General features: G+C 62.9%; 1 protein-coding gene across 10 annotated transcripts; it reads left to right on the top strand.

The window, feature by feature from the left end:
- Positions 1-5,977: 5,977 nt before the first annotated feature.
- On the top strand, positions 5,978-25,380 carry PEAR1 (platelet endothelial aggregation receptor 1). Of its 10 annotated transcripts, XM_078078516.1 has the most exons (26): positions 6,008-6,080; positions 8,312-8,428; positions 8,645-8,719; positions 13,589-13,685; positions 15,023-15,162; positions 15,819-15,923; positions 16,259-16,359; positions 16,811-16,903; positions 17,141-17,384; positions 18,075-18,192; positions 18,357-18,493; positions 18,565-18,777; positions 19,030-19,204; positions 19,284-19,404; positions 20,130-20,293; positions 20,388-20,490; positions 20,626-20,772; positions 20,962-21,087; positions 21,949-22,077; positions 22,177-22,305; positions 22,457-22,669; positions 22,865-22,953; positions 23,064-23,199; positions 23,343-23,417; positions 23,505-23,753; positions 24,177-25,380. In XM_078078516.1, the coding sequence occupies exons 5-26, from the start codon at positions 15,065-15,067 to the stop codon at positions 24,326-24,328; spliced, it is 3,117 nt and encodes a 1,038-aa protein (XP_077934642.1). In that variant the 5' UTR covers positions 6,008-6,080; positions 8,312-8,428; positions 8,645-8,719; positions 13,589-13,685; positions 15,023-15,064; the 3' UTR covers positions 24,329-25,380. The 10 variants fall into 10 exon arrangements, with proteins under 10 accessions (XP_035974149.2, XP_077934648.1, XP_077934641.1 ...); XM_078078517.1 differs by lacking the exon at positions 13,589-13,685; XM_036118256.2 differs by lacking the exons at positions 8,312-8,428; positions 8,645-8,719 and having other exon boundaries at positions 5,978-6,080.
- Positions 25,381-25,777: the final 397 nt, after the last annotated feature.

Raw genomic sequence — 25,777 nt, 5'->3', positions numbered from 1 at the left:
TCCTGAGGCTCAAGTGCATGCCAGTAAGATTCAGTGGTGGAGGCCGAGCCCCCTCCACCAACACTGGGATGTTCTGTGACATCTTGCGGCAGCTCCAGGCAGCCTCCCCTGCTCCTGGGAACCGAGTGTCGCTGGTGTGTCTCCGTGTGTGGCGCTGGGCGGTGCCACGCGGGGGAGTGTCATCCCCTTCTCAGCACAGTGTGTCTGGTTTGGTGTTTGCACGGACAGCCTCTGGGAGGAGGTGTGTGTAAACTTCGCCCTCTGCACACAGCTGTGCACATTCCTGTTCTCGAGGCGGAATCAGGAAGGATGCAGGCAGGGGAAGGGGCTCGGGGGTCTGGCTGCCCACCTTGTCCAGGTTTTGCAGCCCCTGGCCGACCACCTGGGGTCCAATTGCAGCAAGGCTTGCAGGGGTGAGGGCCTCAGAGAGGGGGTGCAGGTGTGGGTGCGGGTGTGCTGGGGACCGAGGGACACTCTCCCTCCCTTCCTTCCTCAGGACTCCTGGCCTCTCTTCTCCTTCGCTTTCCCTTCCGGAGCCCAAACCCCGGAGCCCGAAGCCCAAAGCCCGGAGGAGGGGCAGGACTGGCTTGTTGGGCAGGGGGTCAGACGCATTCCTTTTGCCCCAGAGGAGCTGGCTTCCCCTCTGCTGGGCTGGGAGAGGAGGTAATTAATGGCAGTGAGGCCAGGAGGGGAGAGTGTTCAGGGCTAATGTTGGTATTAATCAGGAGCCGGTCCCCAGCGAGGGATGGCATTCAGCTGGGGCAGTGTGTGTGTGTGTGTGTGTGTGTGTGTGTGAGAGACACTGGGGAGTGGGGGGCTGTGGGGGACTGGGAGCTCCTGACTCAACCCGTCAGCTTCCCTCCCTCTCCATAGGGCCCCCCCTTTCCTTGTTTTGCTGGAAGTCCCTCCTTCTATCTGTCCTCCGACCTCCTGCGGGCATCCTGATGGAGGGCCAGGATCCCTCCCCAAGTCCAAGTCCACTCCCCAACCCCTCCTGAGCCCTTACTGCCCGCCGGTGCATTAGGTGATTCCTGAGGCTGCCGGCCCTGCTAATTGCCTCTCATACCTCTCTCATCACCAGGGCAGCCCCCCACCAACTCCATTAGCCCCCCCTCTCCCCTGATAGCCCCTAAATCAGCCCCAATTATTCACAGGAGGGGGTCTGGGCTGAGCTGTGATTACAGCTCCAGTGGAGGGGTGAGGGATGGGGACTGGAGTGGGCAGGGCTGGGAGGGGCGGGGGGGTGGGGCCTGTGGGCAGATTCAGGGCCAGGACCACCAGGGGCAGGAACCTGGGAGCCTGAGGCAGGGAGGGGATGCCAGGCCAGAAGGTGCGCAGTGGGGGTTGTAGCTCCTTTCCCAGGGTCCCTTACCCACACCCGAAGACCCAGGAGGGCAAGGGAGGGATCAGGTGGGCACGACCCCTGTGAGTGGGCCATGCTGGCCAGCATCATGGGCACCATGGCCAAGCACCTAGACAGGCTTGGGGAGCAGCAAGGAGGCTCTGTCCTTCTGGGCTTTCCCGTGAGGTTCCCACTGCCCGCCCCTGCCCTACCCTGCTGGCCACTGCGTCTATGCCTCTGGGGTGTGCGTCTGCTGAGGGGCGCTCTGTGCTCAGCTGGTTGCAGCATCGGGGCCCTTTCTCCAGCCCTCTCCGAGGCCCTCGACGCAGCTACCTCTGACTCCCCGCAACCCCTTCCCATCCCAGAGGGAAGAGGCACCCGTGCTCTGCGCCCCCCAGCTTCCCCCCTCCCCCCGGAGCACTGTCCTGGGTTCTGAGCCACCCACCCCACCACGCCCCTGGGTCAGAGCGGTGGCCTCCTCCCACTCTCCCTGCTTCCAATGTGCTCCCCACAGCCAACTCAACGCCCAGTTATTCTTTTAAAGCTTGAATTGGATCGTGACCCTCCTCTGCTCAAAATCCCCTAGTGGTTCCCTATCTCCTAGAACAAACTCCAGCGCAGCCAACAGGGCCCTGCGGGGTTTGACCCATCCACTCCCCTGACACCCTCTCTGTTCCAGTCGCCTAGCTGGTCTCTGAACGTGGCATGTGCTCTGGCCTCAGGGCCTTGGTACCTGCTCTTCCCACAGCCTGGAATGCCCTCCCTGCAGAGAGCTGCGTGGGTCCCTCTTTCAACTCCTCTAGGTCTTCACCTGGAGGTTACCTTTTCAGTGAGGCCTTCCCTGACCCCCTTTCCAAAACCAGGACCCCCGGCACTCCCACCCCCCTCCCCTGTGTTCTTGGCCTCTATTTGTTTATGACAGCACCGAGATCACGGAATGCATCACGATTTTACGGATCTCTCATCTCTCCCCCAGCCCCACCACTAGGCTGCAAGCTTCATTTGTCCCCTCCATGTTTAGGCAGAGATTTTTCTCTATTTTGTTCACAGCTGTAGCTCCCCATGCCTGCACACAATAGGTGCTCAACAAATCTTTGTTCCACGAATGAATAATAGTGTCCCCAACTAGCATGTGAGCTCCTGAGAACCGGGGAACTTTTATTTCTTGCCTAAATAAGTTATTAAATATAAAGGTCTTAGGCGAGTGCCTGTGAGTCAGTAGGGTCTGTCCAATAAAAGTAGCTGCCATCACCATCATCATCATCATGGTCATTTCCTCTGCATCCCGGGCACCAGGTAAGCACAAGATCAGTGCCTGTTGAACAAAAGAACGAAGGAGCCGCGGCAGCCCTTGATCTCCAGGTTGTGAGGTCGGGCCCCACCTTGGGCATAGAGACTAACTTAAAAAGAAGAAAAGAATGAGGGCCTTGGACCCCCTTGACCCCTCTTGGGAGGCAAGAGGAGAACCTTCATCCTTCCAGCCACAGCGCTGGGCCCCGGAGGCGGAGGTGGGGCCCAGAAAGCTGGAGGAGGCTCCGGATCATAAAGGCCATTTCGGCCTGTCTCCAGTCCTTGAAACACTCAGGCTAGGGGCGCCTGGGTGGCTCAGTCGTTAAGCGTCTGCCTTCGGCTCAGGTCATGGTCCCGGGGTCCTGGGATCGAGCCCCGCATCGGGCTCCCTGCTCAGCGGGGAGTCGGCTTCTCCCTCTCCGGCTGCCGCTCCCCCTGCTCAGGCTCTCGCTCTCAGTCTCCCAAATGAATACATTTTAAAAAATCTTGGGAAAAAAAAAAAGAACACTCAACCTAGGTGAGACAAGTTTAACGTTCATATGCAAGAGTGGGGAGGGAGGGAGAGGCTGGACAGGGTCCCCGAGAAAGCGCCCTCGCGCTCAACCTGAACGTGGAGGGAAGAGAACACAGCGCAGGTGAAGGGCGGAGCGCAGGTCCCCCCCTTGGCCCCTAGAAGGCGCTGCATCGGAAGACTTTCAAGGCCCCTCTGGCCTCGGGCGTGCTGAACTCTATGATCTTGGGCCTCCGGGCCCGGAGCTGTGCGCTGGTTTCTGCTGCCCCCTGCTGGAGACTTTTGGTCTGCCACCCGCAAACTTGTCTCGCGTCCTTCCTTGCGCCAGGTAAGCTGCACCTGCCAGCGTGCTCTCCCCACCCACACCTCCCCGAAGCACCACACTAAGCACTTGCTGGTCTCCCTCAGACAGGAGCCTCTCAGGTAGAAACTATGCGCAAGACATGTTGTTGATAAAGGACTCGAAGCCAGAATACATAACAGATTCATCATTGTTAAACCCCACGATCCCACTCCAAAGAAGCTACCAGGACAGGGGCGCCTGGCTGGCTCAGAGTGTGCGACTCCCCATCGCGGGGTCATGGGTTCGAGCCCCACATTGGGGGTAGAGCTTACTTAAAAAAAAAGCTACCATGATAAACGAAAACATGTTCACACAAGACTTGTACACAAACGTTCAGAGTACCTTTACTCACAGTAGCTCAAAACTGGAAACGAAACAGCAGGTCCCATCCAGTGGCGCGTAAAGATAAGGCAAATTGTGGACTATCCATACAGTGGGATGCCACTCAGTGACAAGGAGCAATAAGCTACCCAAAACCCTTATGGTGAGTGAAAGAAGCCAGACATAAGTAAGTATGGCATGAGTCCATTTATACGAAATCGTAGAACAAACAATTCTACAGTAACAGAAAGCAGATCAGAGATTTCACAGAGCTGGGGGTGGGCGTGGGGCATTATTTGCAAAGGGGTACGAGGGAAATTTTGGGGGACAGAAAGAATTTAAAAAGATTTATTTACTTCAGAGTGGGGGGGGGCGGTAGAGGGAGAGAGAATCTGGAGTCGACTGGAGACGACGACCTGAGCCGAAATCAAGAGTCAGATGCCTAATTGACTGAGCCACCCAGGGACCTGGCAGGTACAGAAAAATTTTTAAAAATTATGTTGACTGGGGCACCCAGCTGGCTCAGTCCGTGGAGCATGTAACGCTTGATCTCGGGGTGGTGGATTTGAGCCCCACTTTGCGGGTAGAGCTTACTTTTAAAAAGCTATTTTGATTGAAGTGGTGGTTACACAGGATAACACATTTGTCAAAACTCATCAAACTAAGACATCAAACCAAGTGAATAAGCCAGACACAAAAAGACAAATATTGTATGATTCCACTTATGCCACGTACCAGGAGTAGTCGAATCCATAGACACAGAGAGTAGAATAGAGGTGACCGGGGGCTGGGGGAAGAGGAGGAGTGGGGAGTTAGCCTTTAATGGGGACAGAGTTCGAGTTTGGGGTGATGAAAACGTTATGGAGATGGATGGTGGTTGCACAATATGGATGATTTATGTCACCGAACTGTACACTTTAAAATGGTTAAAATGGTAAATTTTGTTATGTAGATTTTGCCATAATTTTAAAAATCTTAAAAAGTGTCATCGAACAGTACATTTTTAAGTGGATACGTTTTTTATGGTTTGTCAGTCATACCTCAGTAAAGTTGATTTAAAAAGTCTCCAAGGAGGAGTGTTCCTGCCTTGCTCTTTCTGACTATTGTAGCTTTTTTTTTTGTGGCAGGTGGTGCAACCTGGGGCGGGAGCCCAGACCACTGCAGAGCCACTTAGTGGCATCCTAACCGCGCGGGACAGCCGTCTCATCCTGTAAATGAAACCGATCTCGAGTTAAGGATTCCTGCCTTCGGATCGGGTCATGATCCTGGGGTCCTGTGATCGAGCCCCACATCGGGCTCCCTGCTCCGCGGGAAGACTGCTTCTCCCTCTCCCACTCCCCCTGCTTGTGTTCCCTCTCTCGCTGTGTCTCTCTCTGTTAAATAAATAAATAAAAAATCTTAAAAAAAAAAAAAAAAAGGATTCAATGACGCAGTCCATCTGAAGGGCTAGCGAGGATGAAAGCAAATGGTACTCGTCACAAAAATGGTCTGTGTCCGCTCAGAGACCTTGCGGTCCCAGGCCCCAAGAGTGGGGCGCGGGTGCGCGCTGTGGCCGCCAGGTGGCGCCCGGCAGCAGGCGGGCTCCGGGCAGGGGTGGAGGCCGGGCCCAGGGTCGCCGCGGGTCCGGGGCTCCTCTGGCCGGAGCGGAGGAGGGGACATTGGGCCGCGGCCCGCCTCGGGTCCCGCGGCCGCCGGACCGCCCAGGGAAGGTGCCCGCTGCAGACGGGCTCTTTGGCCCCCGTCACAGCCCCACTTTGCAGACTGGAAGGCTGAGGCGCGGGAGGCGGAGCAACCCGGGGCCCTGCTGCTGCTGGGGAACCAAGAGGGTCCCGGCTCCGGGGACCCCCCTTCCCCGCCCTCCCCGCTCCAGGGCAGGCTGCCACCCCAACACCTCCCTCCGGCTCCCGGCGCCCCCAGCCTCCCAACGCCTCCCTCCTCCGGCATCCCCCTCTCCAGCCGTCCCTAGCCCCCTCCCCCGGCGACCCCAGCCCCCGGCTTCCCCAATCACCCTTCCCCGGAGTCCCCAGGCCCCCAGCGTGCCCTTCCCCCGGCATCTCTCTCCCCGGGCGCCCATAGCCCCCTTCCCCGGCTCCCCCAGCTCCCGCGTCCTCCCCGGTGCCCCCTCCACACTTCCTGCCCCGCTGGGGCCCGGGGGCCCGCCCCCTTCCTGCCCCGCCCCGCCCCGCGGGCCGCGCGCCCCGCCTCCCCGCCGTCCCCTCCTGGCCGCCGGGCGGTCCCCACCCGAGGCCGGCGACAGCCCGGGTCCGAGGCAGGTGAGTGACTGCGCGCCCCCGCGCGCCCCGCGCCCCCTCTGCCCCGGGGAAGGGCTGCGGACGGCGGGTTCTCCTGCGTGAGGGTGGGGGCAGCGGAGGGGCCGAGGGCACTGGGGGGGCCCTCTCCGGGGGACAGCACGTAAGTGGCATGCACATGCCTCTTCCCGAGGCCCCCGGAGCGACTTGTGGGGCGGGGGGCGCGGAGGGAGGGCGGCCGGAGAGCCGGGTACCAGGTCGTCTACTAGGTTGAGGGGAGCCCTGAGAGCGCCCACTCCGGAATCAAGGCCGCCTGCGCTCGAACCTCCACTCTGCGCCTTCCTGGCCGTGGGTCCTCTGAGCCTCAGTCGCTCTTTCTCAGAGGGGACTCACAGAGCACAGTGCCCGCCCATGGGGCTGTTGGAGGCTCGGTGAACACAAACTTGTCTCCTCTTAGCACAGCGCCTGCTCAGGGCTGTTGTTACTGCTGCGGGTCTAACCTGACCTGACCCGGCAGGAGCGCTCGGGACCGGGCCAGGGGTGCAGCTCCCTGGCGCCCCTGGCTTTGCCAGTTTTGAGCACGAGAAGTTGGGCACAGGTCTCCCGCGTCTGCATCAGCAGAAAGCCTGGGGGGGGCAGATCATTTGCGGTGGCAAGGCTGGGGGGGTGGCCGGCCCCAGGAGCCGGGGCCCTCGTAAGGCCACTCCTCAGCCCTACCCATCTCTGGCCTCCGTGCTGGATCCTCGATCTCCTGTCCTGACCTTGCATGAGTGGCCTCTCCCGGGGCTGGGCTGTGACCCCAGTCCCCAGGGATGGGAACAGCTTGTGGTGGCCCGAGGTTCCCAGGCTCGGCCAGACGTCTGCTCCGGGCAGGACTGGGCAAGGGGTCAGCTCTCAGCTGGGCCTGGGCAGGGGTATGGTGCGGCCAGGGGGCTCTTCCCTGAACCCCAGCCCACCCCTCCACGCTCTAGTGCCTGTGTGCATTCGCGTGTGAGCCAGTGTGGGGGCAGCCCTCCTGTCCCCGGTCCCCTGCTGCGCCTCTCCCATGCCTGAAGCCCCCCACGTCTACCCAGCCTCCTTGCCTGCGCCTAGGAGCTGGGTGGGAGGCCAGGCTCACCTCTCTGGCCCCCTCTCCTCACTGGGAGGTGAAACCCAGGGCTGGCATCTTTCTTCACTCCCCTACCCCATTCCCTATCAGACTTTCCCAGAAGAGGAAACTGGCTTTCCAGGCAGACATAGAGGTCACTGCACTGCTGTCTGCCTGCCCCCCACCCCAAGCTGCTGGGGAGGGTGCTGGGGTCAGGCTGCTGGGGTCTGGCAGGGCAGCCGCTGCTGTGCTCTCCAGCCTCTCCTTGGCGTGGCCTGGGAAACACTGAGAAAGAGCCTCCCTGGACGCAGGAGGGCCCGGCCATTCTAGCCCTGAAGTCTTAGCCCCGAAGTCCTAGCCCCACCGTCCTAGCCCCGAAGTCCTAGCCCCGCCGTCCTAGCCCCAATCCTAGCCCCGAAGTCTTAGCCCCGAAGTCCTAGCCCCAATCCTAGCCCCGAAGTCTTAGCCCCGAAGTCCTAGCCCTGAAGTCCTAGCCCCGAAGTCCTAGCCCCGCCGTCCTAGCCCCAATCCTAGCCCCTAAGTCTTAGCCCCGAAGTCCTAGCCCTGAAGTCCTAGCCCTGAAGTCTTAGCCCCAAAGTCTTAGCCCCGAAGTCCTAGCCCCGAAGTCCTAGCCCTGAAGTCTTAGCCCCAAAGTCTTAGCCCCGAAGTCCTAGCCCACCGTCCTAGCCCTGAAGTCCTAGCCCCGCCGTCCTAGCCCCGGCCATTCTAGCCCCGAAGTCCTAGTCCCGAAGTCCTAGCCCCGCCGTCCTAGCTCGGGAGGGTGTCAGCACCATGCCTGGCACATTATCGGGCACGGAGAGGCCAGCAGGAGGAAGGGGAGACCAGGAAGGAGAGAGAAAGACAAAGATGGAGATACAAAGAGAGATAAGAGAACAGAGACAGTGACATTGCAAACAAGAGCCGGAGGGAAGAAAGGGCAGACTTCGGAAAACAGAGCAGCGACCCAGGGAAAGAACAGAAAGGGGTGGAGACAGAGGAGAGTGGGGAGTCCGAAGACCAGAGGGAAGATGGGGGTGGGCGTGGGGTGGGGGAGGATGTAAAGGGTTAGCACAGGCTTCCGGGTCCCCATCCCTGCTCTGCCCTCGCCTGGCTGTGTGACCTGTGGGGCAGATTGTTTACCTTCTCTGGGATATTTCTTTATCTATAGAATGGGAAGCACAATAGCACCTACTTTTCAGGACTGCGGAGAGAATGAGCAGAAATCATCTGGCCCACATTTAACGAGGGCTGGAGATACAGCTCTCCCACGCGAGCCAAGACAGAGGTCTCTAGAGGGAACTGGCATGTGGGGGGCTCTGGAACATGGGGCCTCCTGGGTCCCCTCCCCTCTCTCTGCCTCCCATCCCCCCCATAGGGCATCAGGGGCCCAGTCCCTCTGATTTCGGGGGAAGCGTGTGGGTGGCCAGGGAGGGGGCGGCGTCCCAGGCCCGAGGCCCGAGATAAGAGTGCAGGCCGTGAGGGCACACCTCCTCCTCCCCAGGTGACTCAGAGCCTTGCAGGACTGTGCGCTCATCTGTTAGGAACTCAGAGGCCGCCGGAGGAACGCCTGCTGGAGGTCAGGAGGGCAGTCTGGGGCCGCCTTTCACTCTATAAGGGTGGAGGCTCTCTCTGAACTCCCCCAGTTTCCGGCGTCTTGCCAGTCCTGGGTTTGAGGGCCCAGTGCTGCTGCCTGAGGGGCCGAGGTGGGGGGAAGCCACGTCCTGGGGGCCGGGCATCCCTGCATGCCCTGCTGGCCGGGGCCGGGGACAGTAGCGAGGAAGGTGAGGAAGGCAGGAAAGCACCCTGAGCCCACAGAGCTCCGTTCAGTGGGGAAGACTAACCTTGATAAAGGCATAATGGCCATGGTGCCGGGGCACCCAGCCTGCTCATGGCCTCGGAGAGGAACGGATGGAGGGTGCCCAGCCTGCTGGGGAAGCCAGAGCACAAACCTGCAGTCCCAGCACCGGCCCCAACCAGGCCAGCAGACCCCAGGGCTTCCATGGGCTGTGGACTCCTGGCTTGGCCTGGGTCGGCCCCACATGCCCCCAGAGGAGGGACACGGGTGCTGACCCTTTGGCTGGGGTCTGGGGAGGTGTTGGAGCCGGCCCCCGGGGAGAACAGCCCAGGGCCCCTCTGGGCCACGGGGGCCTGCAGGCCGGCACTCAGGCCGGGAGGAATGCGGCAAGTGTGCGGCCCCAGGGGCGGCGTCCTGGAAGGGGCTGGGAGGGTGGACCGCTGGCCGGCCTGGCTCCTGGTGCCCTTTCCTGTGGTGGTGGTGTGGGGAGCCACAGAGGGCGTCAGCAGCGGTGGCCAGAGAGGAGTGGCCCTTTCTGTGGGTATCTGGGGGTGGCAGGGAGCGGGGGGCCAGAAGGGGAGTCCCTCCCGGCCTGTGTCGTCTGGGGGTTCCCCTCCACCCAGTGCTTTATTCTTTGAACCCGATTCTAATCCCGCTGTTGCCGCTGACCACCAGTTGGCCCCGGGCAAGTCGCTTTCCTGAGACCTCTGTGGCCCTCCCGGGACTGAGGACAGCAGACGGCGGCACACGTAGGCCGTGGCCGTGGCGGGGCCGGGCCTGGCATTGGCGCCAGCCTCCAGGAGGCACGCGATAGACGTTCGGTGAATCAGAATCCCCGCAGTTTCCCTGTTTCCTGATGAGTAAACAGGTCGGACTGAGGACCCTCTAGCTTCTGTTTCCTGAGCCACAGAGAACACAAGGCCGGCCCCTCACCCCTGCCCTCTTCCCGCCCAGCCTCTGGCCAGCACACAGGCTTCCTGTCCCTCCATCCGGCAGACAAGCCTGGAGTGCCTGGCGGCCTGGCTGGATGTAGGCGGGGCTCTGTGCCTGTGTGTGCAAGCATGGACACGTGTAGACTCAGTGGCATGGGGGCCGGGGTGCATCCCTGTGTGGGGAGGCAGCAGACTGGGGTCTCACTGCTGAGTGGAGAGGACTAAGTGATCCTGTCTCCATGGCCAAGATGGGCTTGGAAAGGGCACAGAGAAACAGACACAGACAAGGGAGGTAGACCCGGGGCCAGGCCCCCGTGGCTAAGCTAAGACACATGGCTTGGTGAGCTTCCGCTGCACACCGACGGTGGATGCCCTTGTGCAGTGAACACACTGCACAACCGCGCTGTGCCTGGCAGCCGTGATAGAGGAAAGGAAGAAGAGGGGCACCTGGGTGGCTCAGTCGGTCGAGTGTCGACTCTTGATTTTGGCTCAGGTCGTGATCTCAGGGGCCATGAGATGGAGCCCTGTGTTGGACTCTGAGCCCAGCATGGAGTCTGTTGGAGATTCTCTCCCTCTGCTCCTCGCCCTGCTCTCTCTCTCTAAAAACAGATAAATAAAAAAAAAAAAAAAAGGAAAGGAAGGAGAGAGGCAGAAAGACACAGACCAAGAAACTGATGAAGACAAAAAAGGCAGAAAGCAGAGTTTTTTTTTTTTTAAGGACTTTATTTATTCTTACTTATTTGAGAGAGAGAAGAGGGGCAGAGGAAGAGGGAGAAAGCATCCGAGGCTGACTCTGCCCTGAGCGTGAGCCTAACATGGGGCTCGAGCTCACGACTGCGAGATCGTGACCTGAGCCCAGTCGGACGCTCCACCGACTGAGCCCCCCAGTTGCCAGAAAGCAGAGAGTTTTTAATGAGGAACAAAACAAAAACAAAAGGAAGAGGCCAAGAGCCTAGAACTTGGGGGGTTCTGTCTCTGCCCCCGCACACTGCAGAGCGGCTTCTGGTCTGAGGCTCTGCTCCAGGGTGGTTACCGGCCCTAGCGTTTCAACCCCCACTGTCCCCCGCGAGCTGTGGGGGCCACTCTCCCATTTTACAGAGGGGAATCGAGGCTTACAGGGCACAGGTGACATGCCTGAGGTCACACAGCTTGTTAAGTACTAGGACCTCTGGACTCTGCGACGGGAGGGGGACACAGAGAGATGGGAGAAGGGGCTGGGGGCGCCAGGGATTGGCGCTCAGGCTGGGGGCTGGGGGCAGCAGAAGCCAGGCGTCCTGTCTCAGCAACCTGCTTTGGCTTGAAGATGTACCTGGCGGGCAGCCCATCGTTCTGAGGGATCAGGTTTTGTGGGGGGCTGGCCCCCTCCCACCCCCATTTCCCTCCTCTGTGTCAGCAGCTAAGGCCCCATTCCCGGATCATTCTGGGGGTTCTTCAGAAAAAAACAAGAAACAGCTTTTCTTGGAATTAATACCCAAAGGGTATGACAGCCAAGGGCAGTGGGGATGGGGACAGGGTGCGGGAGGTGGGGAGACGCGAACGTGAATTGAGCGTGTTAGGGATCTCGCAGCACTCCATCTGTATTAACTCCTGTATTGATGTGCAGGACAGCTCTGCTGCCAGCAGCCCCTTTTACAGAGGGGGGCTGAGAACTGTGATTCGTTGCCCAGCTCAGAGGCTGTCCTCCGCTGTCCCCCTCCCAGAGAAGAGTTGGGGAGGGGAGCCGGCGGGGAAGGCCCTCCTGCTCTCTGCCTCCTACCAAAACGATGATCACCTCCTGTCCACCAGGAGCTCTGCCCCCTCCCGAAGACCCAGACTCTTTTCCCTCCTGCTAAGGGGGCTGGGGCAGCGGAAGAACAGGGGCTCCCCACCGGAGGGAATCAGGCTGAGCGGAAGAAGGGCTGGGGCTGGCTGCGTGTGGGCCTGGAGGCCCCCGGGGCAGGGCTGGGGGAGGCCGTGCTCCACTCCGGCCTGGCGACTCAGGGCCTGGCCAGGGGCCCAGCTGCCTTGCATCTCGAGGTGGAGGAGAGAAGCTCCACTCATTCTTGACTGCAAACATATCCCCGTTCCCACGCCTCTGGTGTGTTCTGTGGCGGCCCCCCCTTCTCCTGTCCGCCCCTTTCCGGCTCCCCCTCTGCATAACTGAGACTGTTACAGAGAGATGCAAAGCCCCTGGGATTCCCCGCCTGGGCTGCATTGATGGGAACCACTGGGACCTCGTGCCAGCAGTCTGGGTTTGGATCCCGGCGGGCTCTGTGGCCCGGGGCAGGGTGCTTACTCCTGCCAGTGCTCTCACCTGTCAAATAGTGCTGCCTCCTGTGGGGGAACGAGGGCAGCCTGACATGAGACCTGGGAAATGGCGCGGCTCCCCACCTTTCTCCACACAGTAAAGGATGCCTGGGCCACCGAGTGTTCTTGGGAGGGAAGGTGTCAGGCAGGAGCCTACGGTGAGGGGGATTGGGGCGCCCTCCGTGAGTGCGGATTGGGAGCCAGAGCTGCTGATTTAAAAGCGGGGGTGGGGGGGTGGGGGGTGGGGGTAGGGGTGGGGAGTGTAGGCATGTGGGCCCCGGTGCTGGTGGGCCTGGGGGTGTTGGGGAGGGACAGGACCAGGGCCTCAGGTTCCCCAGCCCGTAGGGGACAAAGTCTCAGATGGAGACAAGCTGGGGGGCCAGGCTGGGGTTCTGGGCTCCTGGTCTGGCCTGGGGTCCCCCTCCTCAGGGGCTGAGGTCGGCCAGGCCAAACACTGCCCCTCCCTGCCGGGATCCTCATCCCACCTCTCCACCTCTCCCCTCCCTGCGGACCACCCACTGGTCTCACCAACCCCACTTCCAGCCCTGCTCCTGACCCACTGGGCCCCCTGTGTACTCTGGGAGCCCGAGGCCCTTTGGGAAAGGAGAATCTCCCCACCCCTCCAGCCCCTGATCACCCGTTATCAAGGTCAACCCTGGGATGGGGGTTGGAGCCCTCCTAACGCTCCCCTGCCCACCTCCTGAAGCCCCCAGGTGAACCATTTCCTCTAGACGTTGGTTTGGGGGGCAGTGACTGGTGGGAGGGGTTGATGTGAAGGCCCCTGGCCCTGCCTCAGGTCCTTCCTGCTGTGGGGTGTGTGCCCCCCCACAGCCTCACGCTCTGGGGACACGGGTCCAGGAGAGGGGGGTGCAGGGTGGCAATCTGGATCTGGATCCCTTCAGACCGAGCCCCAGTCTGAGGACAGCTGGGGGCCCAGGCAGAGGGCAGTGTGAAGACAGGGTGGAGGTGGGAGGTGTGTGAAGGCTCAGGATCCTGCCAGGGCGCAGTCAAGGGAGGCCCCGCGGGGACGAGGTCACCTGGGAGCCCACAGGGTGGGCCCTGGAGGCAGGCCTGGACCTGGGAAGGTGGCCCGTGCAGGGCAGGGGTGGAGGGGATGGTTTGGGGATGGTGGCAAAAGGAGCCAAGTCTGTTTGGGAGGGGGATGGGGGGGATGCAGAGGTTGCGGTGGGGGGTTTGCCTCCCGGGACAGACATTCGTGACTGAGGCCTGGCTCTCTGAGGACAGGCTGAGTCTCCCCCTCACCCCTTCAGACGGGGCCTGTGTGCTCAGCTCAGGAGACAAGCCGCTGGCCCTGTCCCCTGCATCCCACCCTCTGAGTTCAGGGTTGGGGAGCAGGGAGCCCATGACCCCACTCCCTGCTGCCCTCCCCCCCACACGCACACGCCAGCCAGGCTCGATTTCCTGTTTTCAGGCTCCATATCCTGAGCGCTGGGATCCCCCAGGACACTGCCAGGCCCCCCAGGCCCGACCCCTGGCTCCTGCGAGTTTCTCAGACCACAGGGTGCCTGGTGAGCGCCCCGAGGACTGAGGGTGGGGGAGGAGCACCAAGGAGGCCAGTGGTGGACGCGTGCCCTGGGGGAGCTGTGACAGGGCCACCGGTCATCCCGCAGGGGGGCAGCCCCTGGGCCAGGAGCTGGGAGGTGGCAGAGACAGTGGGCGGCATCCCTGGGGCACAGCAGAGGGTGACATGGGGTTAAGTCGGGGCGCATCTCTCTCCCTCGACTTGGAGGGCTGAGAGCGGCTGGGGGGCCCTGGGAGTGTGTGGGTGGGGGGCGTGGGGTGGGGCCAGGCAGCAGGCATTCCAGAGATACTCAAGGGGGGGAAGGGGCCAGCAACCACGACCTTTCTCTCTTCTCAGGGAAAATTATAAGCAGATGTGGGCGCCTCAGGGAGGCAGGGAGCCGGGAGGCAGGGCAAGTTTTAGGAGCATGGAACACAATCTGACTCGGACTGCGGGGGTGGGTGCTCAGGAGCTCAGCCCCTCCTGAGCCCTGCTGAGGTCCTGACCGGCTCCCCACCCGCCCGGGCGAGGCCAGGGCGGAGGAAGAGGCCGAGAGGAGCTGCTTCCAGATGGCTGAGGCGGTGGTCAGAGGGAGCTGGGGGCCGTAGCCCTGGGACTTGGGGGCAGTGGTGCGCTGCTGGTGGGGTGGGGATGGGGTTGTCCCTGGTTTGTGGTGTTTGGCAGTGTCCCTGGCGTCAATAATCCCCCCGAGCGAGCGTGATTTCAGGCTCCTAATGTGTCCTCTCTGGCCGGGCACCGTTGGCTCCCGGAAGCCCGTGGACGTGCACCAGACACCAGTGGTCAGGAGGGGCCTCCTTCAAGGTCACCCGGACCGGCCCTACTCCCAGCCCTCTTAGCCGCCGGCCCCCAGCTGCATCAGAGGGGTTCTGGCCTCCGCCTGCATGCATGCGGTGACAGGAAGCTCCCCTCCGAGTGGCCGGTTCCATGACAAGCTGCTGTGCCTGGAAATTCTTCCTCCGGCGGAGCCCTGGTGGGCCTCCCGCATGACTTCCCCACGGGCTCCAGCTTCCCACCTCCACGCCAGCGTCCCTGTGCCCTGGGCAGGGGCTGGCCGGGGCTCAGAGATCCAAGGCAGGAGCCCCGCCTCTAGAGGCCCTGGGCCCTGTGTGAGAGAATGGTGCTGGGAGGGGTGGGGGCAGTCTGCAGAGAAGGAGAGGTGTCACTTCGGGGAGACTTTAAGAGGTGAGGACTCAGGAGAAGAACGGAGGGAGGACGGCCAGGCAGAGGGAACAGCCACCTGGTCAGGGATGCGACCTTGGGGAGCAGAGCCCTCCCATGACGGCAGCCTCGGGTCTTCTGCACACCCCTTTCTGGTCCCTGCAGATACTCGGTGGCCCGTCACCTGCCCCAGCGCCTGGCCTCGCAATGCTACCCCCTCTGCGCTCCCTCCTTCTGGCCCTGGGCCTGGGGCTGGCTGGAGCCCTCAACCCCAACGACCCCAACACCTGCAGCTTCTGGGAAAGGTAAGGGGCCCTTGCTGCTTCCCCAGCTCCCCTACTGTCTATGGGGTCTCCTCTCCCTCTCCTTCCCTGCCTCCCTGCCTCTCCCCAGCACCCCCTCCCATCCCTCCTGATTCTGCCCCTGCTCTCTCTCCTCCCCTGCATGGGCTACCTCTGACCCTGTCCCTTCCTCATCCCTGTCCCCTGGTCCCTGTGGGAAGCTGGCTGCAGGACAGAGCACAGGGTGGGAGCCATTCACTATGGAGCAAGCAGGGGGGCCTGGTCCCGGGGGAGCAAAGGGGACAGGGTTGGGGAACGAGGCCCAGGTCGGGGTTTGGCCAGAAATGCTTCATCCATCTCCATCAGCTGGGCCCAGAAATCAATTCTAGCTCAATCTCCCCTGTAGGGAGGAGGAGGAGGGAGAAATGGAATGCTCTGGTCCAATAGGGCGAGGAGGGGGCAGTGATGGGGGGTGTCCCAGGAATATTCCAACTCTGGGAGGACCCCTCCAAATGGAGGGGGCCAGGATAGGCATTCCTCCTAGGCTTGGGGGAGCAAACCCCCATGTTGGGGCAACATTCCCCAGCAGGGCCAAGCCCTCATACCTCTGCTTCCAGAGTGCCCTGTGGCAGCCAGGCCTCCCCCTCACACTGAGCCCTGGCCCCATCCCTGTCCTGCAGCTTCACCACCACCACCAAGGAGTCCCACTCCCGCCCCTTCAGCCTGCTCCCCTCGGAGCCCTGCGACCGGCCCTGGGAGAGCCCCCACAGCTGCCCCCAGCCCACGTGAGTGCCCACCCGTCCCCCCGCCGTGGGCTGCGTGCTGCCTCAACGGGCCCTGGGCCTCCACAGCCTCATTCTCTTCTCGGAAACGTTGGAGTGCCGAGGAAACACTCAAGGGGTGGGGGGGCTTGTGTGCGTGTGTGCGTGTGTGTGTGTGTGTGTGTGTGTGTGTATGTGTGGTTGGGGGGCAGTGAGGGAATGCTCCTTTTGTGCCCCCCACCCCGCCTGGAGTGGTGAGCCTTGCCCGGATTCCCCAGGGCCACAGGGTGGTGCCACACGGTGGTGGGGGTGGCCGGCCTCAGCAGGGGGCACTGAGGGCCACCTTCGGGGTCCCCTAGGGTCGTCTACAGGCCGGTGTACCGCCAGGTGGTGAGGACAGAGCACCGGAAGCGCCTGCGGTGCTGTGTGGGTTTCTACGAGAGCCGGGGCACCTGTGTCCGTGAGTCTGGGTGGGGCCAGGGAGGGGGAGAGGGAGGGCCCAGCCCCCGCTTCTCTGCCCCCTCCAGGCTTGTCCTCGCCCCCTCCCCCAGCAGCTGCCACTAGCCTCCTCTGTCCTGGCTGACCCCATGTTTCTCCCTCCGCTTCTCTCCCTGTGTTTGAGCATCTCTGTCTCTGTCTGTCTGTCTCGGGGCTGCCTTCGTGTCTCTCTGTCACTATGAGTTTCTGTCTCTTCCCATCCCTGTCTCTCTGTTGCTGTCTGTCTTTGACTTGTCACTGCCCAGGCTCTCCTGCCCGGCCCCCCCAGAGTTGCTGGCCCTGTCTTCTGTGGCCGCTTCTTCGAGGCAGAAGTGCTGCTCTGGGAGGGCCAGGCCCCCAGGGTCCGGCTTCGGAGGAGGAAAGGTGGGTGGGGGCAGGGGAGGCGTCCCTCACTCCCTCCATCTCTGCGCCAGCGCTCTGCGTCCAGGAGTGCGTCCACGGCCACTGTGTGGCTCCCGATCGGTGCCAGTGCGCGCAGGGCTGGCGGGGCGGCGACTGCTCCAGTGGTGAGTGCCGGGTGGCTACGGGGGCGCGGGACTGGGGCTGCACCCTCCTGACCGCGCACAGGTGCTTAGTCCCCTAGGACAGGCGCCCCAGAGCCCCACAGCGGCCAGCTGCCTTTTCTGAGGTGTGGCACGGGGCACGGGTGTGGGGGGCGGGCTGGGACACAGAGCCGGGGACTGAGTGGACATTAGGGAGGGGGAGACCCCCGGTGACCCCCTTCTCCCCTCCTCATCCTGCAGCGTGTGCCCCAGGCATGTGGGGGCCTCAGTGTGACAAGCCCTGCCACTGCGGGAACAGCAGCTCCTGTGACCCCAAGAGTGGAGCCTGCTTCTGCCCCTCCGGCCTGCAGCCCCCACGCTGCCTCCAGCCCTGCCCCTCTGGCCAGTACGGTCCTGCCTGTCAGTTACCCTGCCAGTGCCACGGAGCGCCCTGTGACCCCCGGACCGGAGCCTGCTTCTGCCCCCCAGGGAGAACGGGGCCCAGGTGCATAACGGGGTTGCAGACACAGGACCACATGGGCACACGTGGGGATAGGAGGGGACTCAGACTTGGTCCCAAATGGGACAGAACGGAGAGGCCGAGGTCCTCGTCCCAGCTCCGCCCCTGGCGAGTTGAGCAGCCTTGAGCCAATGGCGGAGTCGTGGTGAGCTGTTCCCTGTCTGTAAGGTGGCAACAGTATCATGCTCCCGGAAGGCTCACTGTGCAGATGAACCCGCACGTGTGTGAGCGGGCGTCGCAAAGTGGGGCTGACACGGTCCCAGAGAAGCCTGTCGTGAGGAGGTGCGGGGCCAAGCAGAGGGGAGACGCACTAGGTCGAGATGCACCGGGCCTCACAGAGCAGCTCCAGAGGGGAGCCCTCTGGGGCAGAAAAACTGGCAGGCAGTTGCACCCCCTCCCCCCGCAACAGCAGGAGCAGAGTGGAAGGGGCACAGCCCCATCTGGGGTGCTGGCTGTCCCCACCGTTTCTGGTCCTGGAAACCTTTGCTTTCTGACTCCTCCCGTCCCCGACAGGGAAGGCGGGTGGCACCCAACAACTGGATGCCACACTGAGCTCTGAGGTCAGGATTTGCTCCTTGACCTCAGGGAGCCAGGGGGCAGGGGGCCAGCCCTTGGAGGCAAAGGGGCGGCCGGGGCTGCCGGCGCCCACCCTGACCTCGCCGCTTTGCCCAGCAGCTGTGAGGTGTCCTGTCTCCCGGGCCCCGCTGGCTTCTGCCCCAGCACCTATCCCTGCCACAATGGGGGTGTCTACCAGGCCTCCCAGGACTCCTGCAGCTGCCCACCTGGTTGGATGGTAGGAAGGGTGGGGCCTGAGCCGATGGGGTGCTTCTCTGCGGGGCTGGGAGGAGGATGCGTGTGAAGGGGGTGGGCTCTGTGGACCCTGCAGGGGTTTGAGGTATGGGGGTATCAGGGGTCCTGTGCCCAAGGGGAGGGGCTGTCCATCTTCCACCCCTCCAGGGCACCATCTGCTCCCTGCCCTGCCCAGAGGGCTTCCACGGACCTAACTGCTCCCAAGAGTGCCACTGTCACAATGGTGGCCTCTGTGACCGATTCACTGGCCAGTGTCGCTGCGCTCCGGGCTACACGGGGGATCGGTGAGTGGCTTTGGCGAGGGCGGGAGCGGCGAGGGGACGGGCGCCGCCAGGCTCACTGGGCAGGCCCCCAGGTGCCGTGAGGAGTGCCCCGTGGGCCGCTTCGGCCAGGACTGTGCCGAGACGTGCGACTGCGCCCAGGGCGCGCGCTGCTTCCCGGCCAACGGCGCGTGTCTGTGCGAACACGGCTTCACCGGGGACCGCTGCACCGAGCGCCTCTGCCCCGACGGCCTCTACGGCCTCAGCTGCCAGGAGCCCTGCACCTGCGACCCGGAACACAGCCTCAGGTGTGCCGCGGGAGCGCGCTCAAGGCTCGGACGCCAGTGGGAGAGGACTTGGGTGCTGAAGCCGCGGAGGCCGGCCCGAGGGCGGGACAGATGTCACAGAAGGGGGAGGGAGGGGCCTCGGGGTGGGGGCGGGGGCGCGCTCGGAACGGTCCCCCGGTTCGGCGAAGACCCGCGCCCGCCGCGCCGAGGGGCCGGGGAGCCCGGGGAGCGCGCGCGGACCCCGTCAGACGGCGCCGCCCGCTCCCGCCGCAGCTGCCACCCGATGAGCGGGGAGTGCTCGTGCCTGCCGGGCTGGGCCGGCCTGCACTGCAACGAGAGCTGCCCGCAGGACACGCACGGGCCCGGCTGCCAGGAGCACTGCCTCTGTCTCCACGGCGGCGCGTGCCAGCCCGACAGCGGCCTGTGCCGGTGCGCGCCCGGCTACACGGTGAGGCGCGGCGCGGCGAGGACCCGGGGGGGCGAGGCGGAGGGGCCGGGCCGCCCCCTCACAGTCCCCCCGCCTTCAGGGCCCGCACTGCGCCAGCCTCTGCCCCCCCGACACCTATGGAGTCGACTGCAAGGCGCGCTGCTCCTGCGACCACGCTATCGCCTGCTCGCCCGTCGACGGCGCCTGCGTCTGCAAGGAGGGTAATGGGGCGGGGCCCCCGGGGAGGGGCGACTTGGGGGCGGGGCCACGGGGAGAAGGCGGGCCCAAGGGTGGGGGCGGGCCCCGGGCGGGGCGGAGGGTGCAGGGTGAGGGCGGAGCCCCCAGGCAGCAGCCGGACGGTGGGAAAGTAGCCAGGCTACTTCCTTCCTGGAAAATCCACTTTGCTTTTCTTCAGCCACAGAAATCCTACTTGTGCTTAAAGGCCCAGGTCAGAAGGCACGTCTCGGGCGAGCATCCCTCGCCCTCAGTCACCTAGAACCACGCACTGGCAGGGCCAGGAAGGGCTTCTGAGATCCAGCCGGGTGGCCCGTTGGCAACCTTTAGGCTGCGTTCTGACACGGATGTGTTGTATTTGGCTGGCTCTCGGTGATGTGTAACCCCCCTCCGGTCTCCAGTCCCCACTCCTCCCTGTAGTCTGACACATGATCTGTGCATTTAGTTACCTGGTTTGGGGTTTGCCCTAAGCGTTTGCGTTTGCTGCCAAGCCCCCCCATTCTGCAGGAGAGGCAGGCCCCAGAGGGGAGCGGTGCACCACTGGCAGCCGCCGAGCGTGTCACCGTGTACATGCTTGCCTCCTGCGTGGGCCACGAGCACCCGCACTCCCACCCCCAGGTCGCGGCACCGAGCCTGGCACAGCTGATGCCGCGTGGTGCTTGCTCGAGAGCGGGGCCGATCCCCATGCCTCTCTGCGGGGCCCCTCTTCCAGGTTGGCAGCGTGGTAACTGCTCCGTGCCCTGCTCGCCCGGAACCTGGGGCTTCGGTTGCAACGCTAGCTGCCAGTGTGCCCACGAGGCGGCCTGCAGCCCCCAAACTGGAGCCTGCACCTGCACCCCGGGGTGGCACGGGGCCCACTGCCAGCTCCCCTGCCCGGTAAGTGCTCAACAGCCTGTCTGCCCGGGGGAGGGCGGCTCATAGCGACCCCCCCAGCTGACTGGCCTGCCCCGCCCTCCACTCCCTCTCCAAGAAGGGGCAGTTTGGTGAAGGCTGTGCCAGCCGCTGTGAGTGTGACCACTCTGACGGCTGCGACCCTGTCCGTGGACACTGCTGGTGCCAGGCCGGCTGGACGGGTGAGCATCGAGGTGTCCCGGCCCCAGGCCCCCAGAGCTGGGGGGTGGATCCCACAGGAGAAGTGTCCAGAAGAGCCCCTGTGGATGTGGGGGGGGGGGTGCCGGCCAGGCTCACCCTACACTTCTGTCCCACAGGGACGCGCTGCCACCTGCCCTGCCCCGACGGCTTCTGGGGAGCCAACTGTAGTAAGAGCTGTACCTGCAAGAATGGGGGCACCTGCGTCCCCGAGAACGGCAATTGCGTGTGCGCCCCCGGATTCCGAGGCCCCTCCTGCCAGAGATGTGAGGCTCCCTCTCCTTCCCCCCGCTCACCAGCAGGAGGGTGCAGGGCAATGTCAGATGCCAGAAGCCCCCCGCTGCCCCTCTTGGTGTCTTCTGCAGTGGGAAGGAGGGAGGGAGGGAGCTAGTGGGGTCCAGGGCTGAGCGAGGGGTGGTCCCTGCCCCCAGTCACCACCGGCCTCTTTCCCCCAGCCTGCCAGCCCGGCCGCTATGGAAAACGCTGTGTGCCCTGCAAGTGTGCCAACCACTCCTCCTGCCACCCCTCGGATGGGACCTGCTACTGTCTGGCCGGCTGGACAGGCCCCGATTGCTCCCAGCGTATGTGGCGGCTTGTGTGCGAGAGCGCATGCGTGCTGAGAGCTGGGCTGAGGACCAGAGGCTTCCGTGCAGCCGCTCCCGCGTGTGATAGCCTCCCGGCCCACTTTGATTCAGTAGTTTATATAAACAATACGGACACTATATAATGACCCAGGTGCTCGGGCTGCAGCTCGAGACTTGCAGAAGACAAGTCCCCTGGCCCCTCTGCAGGGCGGCCTGGGAAGGGCATTATTGTCCGGGCATGGGGGGACCCCTAAGCTTGGTTTTGGACATGTTCTTTCTTTTCTTCTGCGGTTTTCAATTTGTATTTATTTATGTGTGGCTTCTTCCCTCCATAAATATATAAAGAACATCACGGAACAGATTAGTCCAAAAAACCAAGTACAGCAAGTGTTAGAAAGGAGAAATGAGAAGCGGTGACCCAGAAGAAGCTGGGTGCGGGCTCGGGGGCGGCGGTCGAGGGGCGTGATGGAGGGGAGCGTCCCCATAGAATTCGGTCCCGGCTACCCTAATGTCAGGCACACAGAAATTATACCTCAAATAGTATGGGCGCTTACTTCTGTCTTAGGTGAAAGAGAAAAAAAGAATCCAGAGCTAAGCAATGCAGGGTAGTAGTGGTGCCCTTTGCTTGTCTGGCCCTGGGCACCCCATCTTGATATGGCTATTAGATAACCAAGGGCAGGTTCAAGTGGGCAGCTGGGCATGTGATAAACATCTGTGAGTCATCCGTGGGCAGCTCTGGTTCAAAACCTTGGTGTCCCAGGGAGACCAAGGCTGAGCAGATTCAATGAGGCTGGGGGCTGAGCATTCGTCCAGCGGGGACCGGCCTTGCCCCGCCAGACAGCCATTTGTCCCCTGCAGCATGCCCTCTAGGACACTGGGGAGCCAACTGTGCCCAGCCTTGCCAGTGCGGCCATGGAGGCACCTGCCACCCCCAGGATGGGAGCTGTTTCTGCCCCCCAGGCTGGACGGGACACCTCTGCTTGGAAGGTACCCACAGAAGGGGGACTCATGCCCCGCCCGCCAGCCCGAGGAGGAGACTGCAGCTTTTGGCCCCTCGCCCCACCCGCCTCCTTGCCTCCCTCCCAGGCTGCTCTCCCGGGACGTTCGGAGCCAACTGCTCCCAGCCATGCCAATGCAGTCCTGGAGAGAGGTGCCACCCGGAGACTGGGGCCTGTGTGTGTCCCCCAGAGGACAGCGGTGCCCCCTGCAGGATTGGTGAGTTCTTCTCTAGGGCCCCGTTGTCCCCAGGGCGCCAAGACCCAGACCCCTCATACTCCCGGCCTCCCTACTGGGGCCTCTCCTGTGCGTGCGCCCCTCGCGTAGCAGCAGAACCAAGACATGCCGAGTGGCCACCCTGTCCCCCTAGGAAACCAGGAGCCCTTCACCATGATGCCTACCTCTCCGGTGACCTATAACTCACTGGGGGCAGTGATTGGCATCGCAGTGCTGGGGTCCCTGGTGGTGGCCCTGCTGGCGCTGTTCATTGGCTACCGCCATTGGCAAAAAGGCAAGGAACATCAACACCTGACGGTGGCCTACAGCGGCAGGCGCCTGGACAGCTCCGAGTACGTCATGCCAGGTGAGCCGGCCTGGGGGTGGGGGGGCAAGGCTCCTGGGTCCCCACTCCAGACCTGGAAGATGGGAAGTGGGGCACTGGAGGGGAGAGGCGAGGTCAGAGAGGCTGGTTACTGACCTGCTGGGGCAGAGCAGCTCTCCCGGGCCGGGCCTCTGTCTGACCGGCCAGGTCACCACGCGCCTGTGTCTGTCCATGCAGATGTCCCCCCGAGCTACAGCCACTACTACTCCAACCCCAGCTACCACACCCTGTCACAGTGCTCCCCGAACCCCCCGCCCCCTAACAAGGTCAGTGCCGGCGGGGGGGCGCTGCAGAGGGGTGGGCACAGACTTGGTTCTCTGGGAGGCTCCATCCTGACATGCTACTCTCCCTATCCCACGCCCCCTCCCCCCGTTAGGTTCCAGGCAGTCAGCTGTTCACCAGCCTCCAGGTCCCCGAGCGGCCAGGGGGTGCGCATGGCCTGGATAACCACAGCACCCTGCCTGCTGACTGGAAGCACCGCCGGGAGCCCCCACCAGGGCCTCTGGACAGGGGTAGGAGCCTGGAGGCCGAGGCCTCTGGTGGGGGTGGCCGTGTGCAGCCCGGCATCCCGCTCCATCTGAGCGTGGGAGGCTCCAGTTCCAGAGGCGGTGGGAGCCTGACCGCTCACTGCCCCCCTCCTCTCCCTCCTGCTCAGGTAGCGGCCGCCTGGACCGAAGCTACAGCCCCAGCTCCAGCAGCCGCGGCGGCCCAGGCCCGTTCTCTAGCAAAGGCGCGGGCAGAGCGGCGAGGGAGCGGGCTGAGCTGGGCGCTAGGAGCCAGGGCCCCACGGAGCCTGACTTCCTTCCTCTGTCCTTAGGGCCCATCTCTGAGGAGGGGCTGAGGGCCAGCCTGGCTTCCCTGAGCAGCGAAAACCCCTACGCCACCATCCGGGACCTGCCCAGCCTCCTAGGGAGCCCCCGGGAGAGCAGCTATGTGGAGATGAAAGGCCCTCCCTCAGGGTCCCCCCCCAGGCAGCCCGCTCAGCTCTGGGACAACCAGAGGTGGCGCCGCCCCCAGCCACAGAGAGACAGTGGTGCCTATGAACAGCCCAGCCCTCTGACCTATGGTGAGCCCCCCTCTCCGCTGGGGCAGGGCTGACGGTGGCCAGGACAGGGAGGGGGAAGGAAGGGTCAGAGGGAGAGAGAGCAGGGGTGGCATGGCGTGGCAGCAAGAGCATGGGCTCTGGGCTCAGACTTGGGCTCACACCAGGCACGATGTTTGGGAAATCACCTTGCCTCTCAGAGCCCGTGAGCAGTGGGCCTACCTCCCAGGGCTGAGGATTTGAAATGGTGGTCGCACAGCACCTGACTTGTGGGGTTGGTACCCAGAAAAGAGGGGAACAAGGTTGGTGACAAGGTCAGGGTGGCCTCGGAGGAGGCCACTGGCAGCGGAGGAGGGACACACATCCATCTGGCTGTGGGCAGGAGAGGCTGTGGTCAGGAAGAGGAGGGAGGAGCCACCTCCCATCCTGTCCCCTCTCTGTCCCCAGACCAAGACTCTGTGGGCTCCCAGCTCCCACTGCCTCCGGGCCTGCCCCCTGGCCACTACGACTCACCCAAGAACAGCCACATCCCGGGACACTATGACTTGCCTCCAGTACGGCACCCCCCATCACCCCCGCTCCGGCGCCAGGACCGCTGAGGGGTCAGGATGGCACCAGCATGCCTGTTCTTTGCTGCCCGAGTTGGGGACAGAGCCTGCTGGACCCTGCCAGGAGCAGGGAGAGGACCGGCAGACCACGAATATGAGCACGTTTACTAGAGGAAGTGAATGTGGAGGGGACAGGGCCTGGCTCCCAGCTTCCAGCGTGGGACACCCTGCTCAGCAGGAAGCCCGCGTTCCCTTTCGTTCATGTTCCAACCTGCTGCTCCCCAAGGCCCCAGGGCCTTTGTGCATAAACTGGTGGGGTGAATGTTGCTAGAAAAGTCTGATTTCAGATTAATGTCAAAAATGTACATTGGGTTCCTTTTCTGTGCACTCCCAGGCTGGGCTCCGTGTGTGTGTGTGTGTGTGTGTGTGTGTGTGTGTGTGTGTGTAGCTTCAGAGGGCTTCGAGGCCCACAGCCTGTCCTGGGGCACTCACTGTGTAGTCGAGAGGCAGCCCAAACCAGTTAACTCTAGCAATAGCCTCACTGGCCTCCCTGCATCCACTTGGTACCTGCTCCAACCAACTGCTCAGAATACGAGGTGGTTACCTGACCTCCGTCTGAAAGTCTTCATGGGCGCCCCATGGCTCTGGGGCCAGAGTCAAAACTGTCAGAGGCCTTAGGGGCTCTGCTGGCCTGGCCTATCTCTTCAGCCTCAGCTGGAACTGTGTTCACTGTCACTCCGTTCCAGTCACCCTGGGCTCCAGGTCCTACCGGCCACACTTCTTCCTACCACAGGGACTTTGCACATCTGTCTTCTTCTCTTCCACTCATCTGTTCACTGCTGTTTGTCCTTCACATCCTCTCTCCATGGAAGTGCCCCTCTTGCATGGCACGGATTACAGCTGTGTGCATTCACCGGATGCCTGGAGAAGGCCCTCAGGGTACCAGCTCTCCCTGGAATGTGTTGTTTCTTATGTGATCGTTTGATTAATCTGTGCCTCCCCCACCAGACCGCGGGGTCCCCCAAGGCAGTTACCATGTATTGTACTCAACATTGGTTCCCCTTGGCACACAGTAGGCACTCAATAAACGTTCCCCAAAAGGCTGAGTGGCTGAGTGAGCTGAAAGTACCAGGGATTAAGTGTTAGTAGGTGCTCAGGTGCGGGCGAACGGCGCGCTGTGAGCTCATAGCCCGCGAAAGTCCCGCTTCCCGAGGAGCCGCCTGTCTACAGGGCAGCAGCACAAAGGCTCAAAGGCCGGCAGGTGCTGGGAGCTGCAGTGGGGGAGCACAACCCTGCGGAGGCTGCCGCGGCTGGGGCGGGAAGGCAGGGGGGGCGGGGCTACTCAAATGGGGGCCCGCCGGTGTGGAACCGACAGGGTCTACACCGCCCGAGGACACTGAATCCGGATCCACTACCACACCTCCCAGAGGCTAACTAGATGGGTCGAGAATAGAAACCCAGTGCCACGCCTTTTCCATCAGGAGCCCTCTCCTTACAGGA

This window comes from Halichoerus grypus, chromosome 7 (genome assembly GCF_964656455.1).
Source record: "Halichoerus grypus chromosome 7, mHalGry1.hap1.1, whole genome shotgun sequence".
NCBI lineage: Eukaryota > Metazoa > Chordata > Mammalia > Carnivora > Phocidae > Halichoerus > Halichoerus grypus.
The sequence above is the reverse complement of the archived record's forward strand: the minus strand, read 5'-3'. Positions and strand labels throughout refer to the sequence as shown.